The 1212-nt window shown below is 49.2% G+C and overlaps 1 protein-coding gene across 4 annotated transcripts in view; it reads left to right on the forward strand.

The window, feature by feature from the left end:
• Positions 1-250: 250 nt before the first annotated feature.
• prom1a (prominin 1a) overlaps positions 251-1212 on the forward strand; it is a gene marked incomplete in the record, with an annotated part of 88690 nt that continues 87728 nt past the window's right edge. For all 4 annotated transcript variants that reach the window (XM_014028794.1, XM_014028795.1, XM_014028798.1 and 1 more), the window contains 1 exon segment: positions 251-846. In XM_014028794.1, the coding sequence (XP_013884248.1) occupies positions 618-846 (229 nt within the window).

Raw genomic sequence — 1212 nt, forward strand, 5'->3', positions numbered from 1 at the left:
GTTTGAAGGTCACTTGACTAAAAATCACAAACTTCAAAATAAATTTGATTAAAAGATTTTCTTGTAAATAAACTCAATAAATATTTGCCTCCATCTGTTCGGTTTAACAATATTTGAAAACATCKAATAAGTGTAGAAATAAAAAAAGTTATGAAAGTCTTAATGAGCAAACATTGATGCACCTGCATCATTTTGTTCCACGGCTTACCGACAGGAGGCGCGCTCTTCTCTTTGGACCAATCGGAGGAGCCCCCCGCCGCGCGCGCGCTGAGCCGCGCTCGCTCCCGTGACGCAGCGCCTCCCGGTCGGTCGGTCGGTGCTCAGATGCTGGATCCGGAGCGACAGGCGCGCTCATCTCCGTGGGGCTGAACGAGGCGAGGGCTGGAGACGGTTCGTGCCCATCAGGGAGCCTCTGAGTGCGGGGAAGGATGCTCCGAGCGAGTCGCTCCGCGGGCGGCGGGACTTAAAGACGCTGCGCTCCGTTCACCGGAACTCTTTTAAGATTTATCGCACCTGTCCCTCCCTTTCTTTGATCAGACCCTGAGAGTCCAGGCGGTTGTGGACCAGTTTCAGTGCCCGGGACCGGTTTATTTTTTTTATATTTTATTTTTGACACCATGTGGAAGCCCGGGACCCTGCTGCTGCTGTCGATGCTCTCCGCGTCCGGAGAGCTCCAGCAGGAGACGGAGTCCCGCAGACTCCCACCGCCGGGAAAGTTGGATTTCGGCTATGTGCCTGCGGGAGTTTATGAGACCCTGGCTCACTACGAACCGGGACCCATCGGGATCCTGTTCCAGCTGGTGCACGCCTTTCTGCATGCTGTGCAGCCCAACGCGTTCCCGCACGGTGAGTCCGGTCTCAGTAAATAACATTTAACACAATCATGACTTTTGACTGTTTTATCAGATGACTTCTGTCATTGAGCTGTATTTAATCCCAGTTTGGGTTTCTGGAACAAATCATTATTTTTAATCACAATTAATATAAATAAACCAACAACTCCTGGCTGTCTGGATCAAACTGGGCTGTGCATCTCTGTGGCCATCTGACCCATTAAAGATATGGGCTGCCTCCAGCAAAAACTTATACCATGTCCTACCAAATCAGTGAGTATTATTCTGAACACAGCCATGATTAAAAAGAAAAAAAATTGTATAGATCCTCTGCACGGGTTCTTCTCTAATGAAACGTTTTGTCTCTCCTCCAAGAGAC

The sequence above is a fragment of the Austrofundulus limnaeus genome, unplaced genomic scaffold, assembly GCF_001266775.1.
Source record: "Austrofundulus limnaeus strain Quisiro unplaced genomic scaffold, Austrofundulus_limnaeus-1.0 Scaffold808, whole genome shotgun sequence".
NCBI lineage: Eukaryota > Metazoa > Chordata > Actinopteri > Cyprinodontiformes > Rivulidae > Austrofundulus > Austrofundulus limnaeus.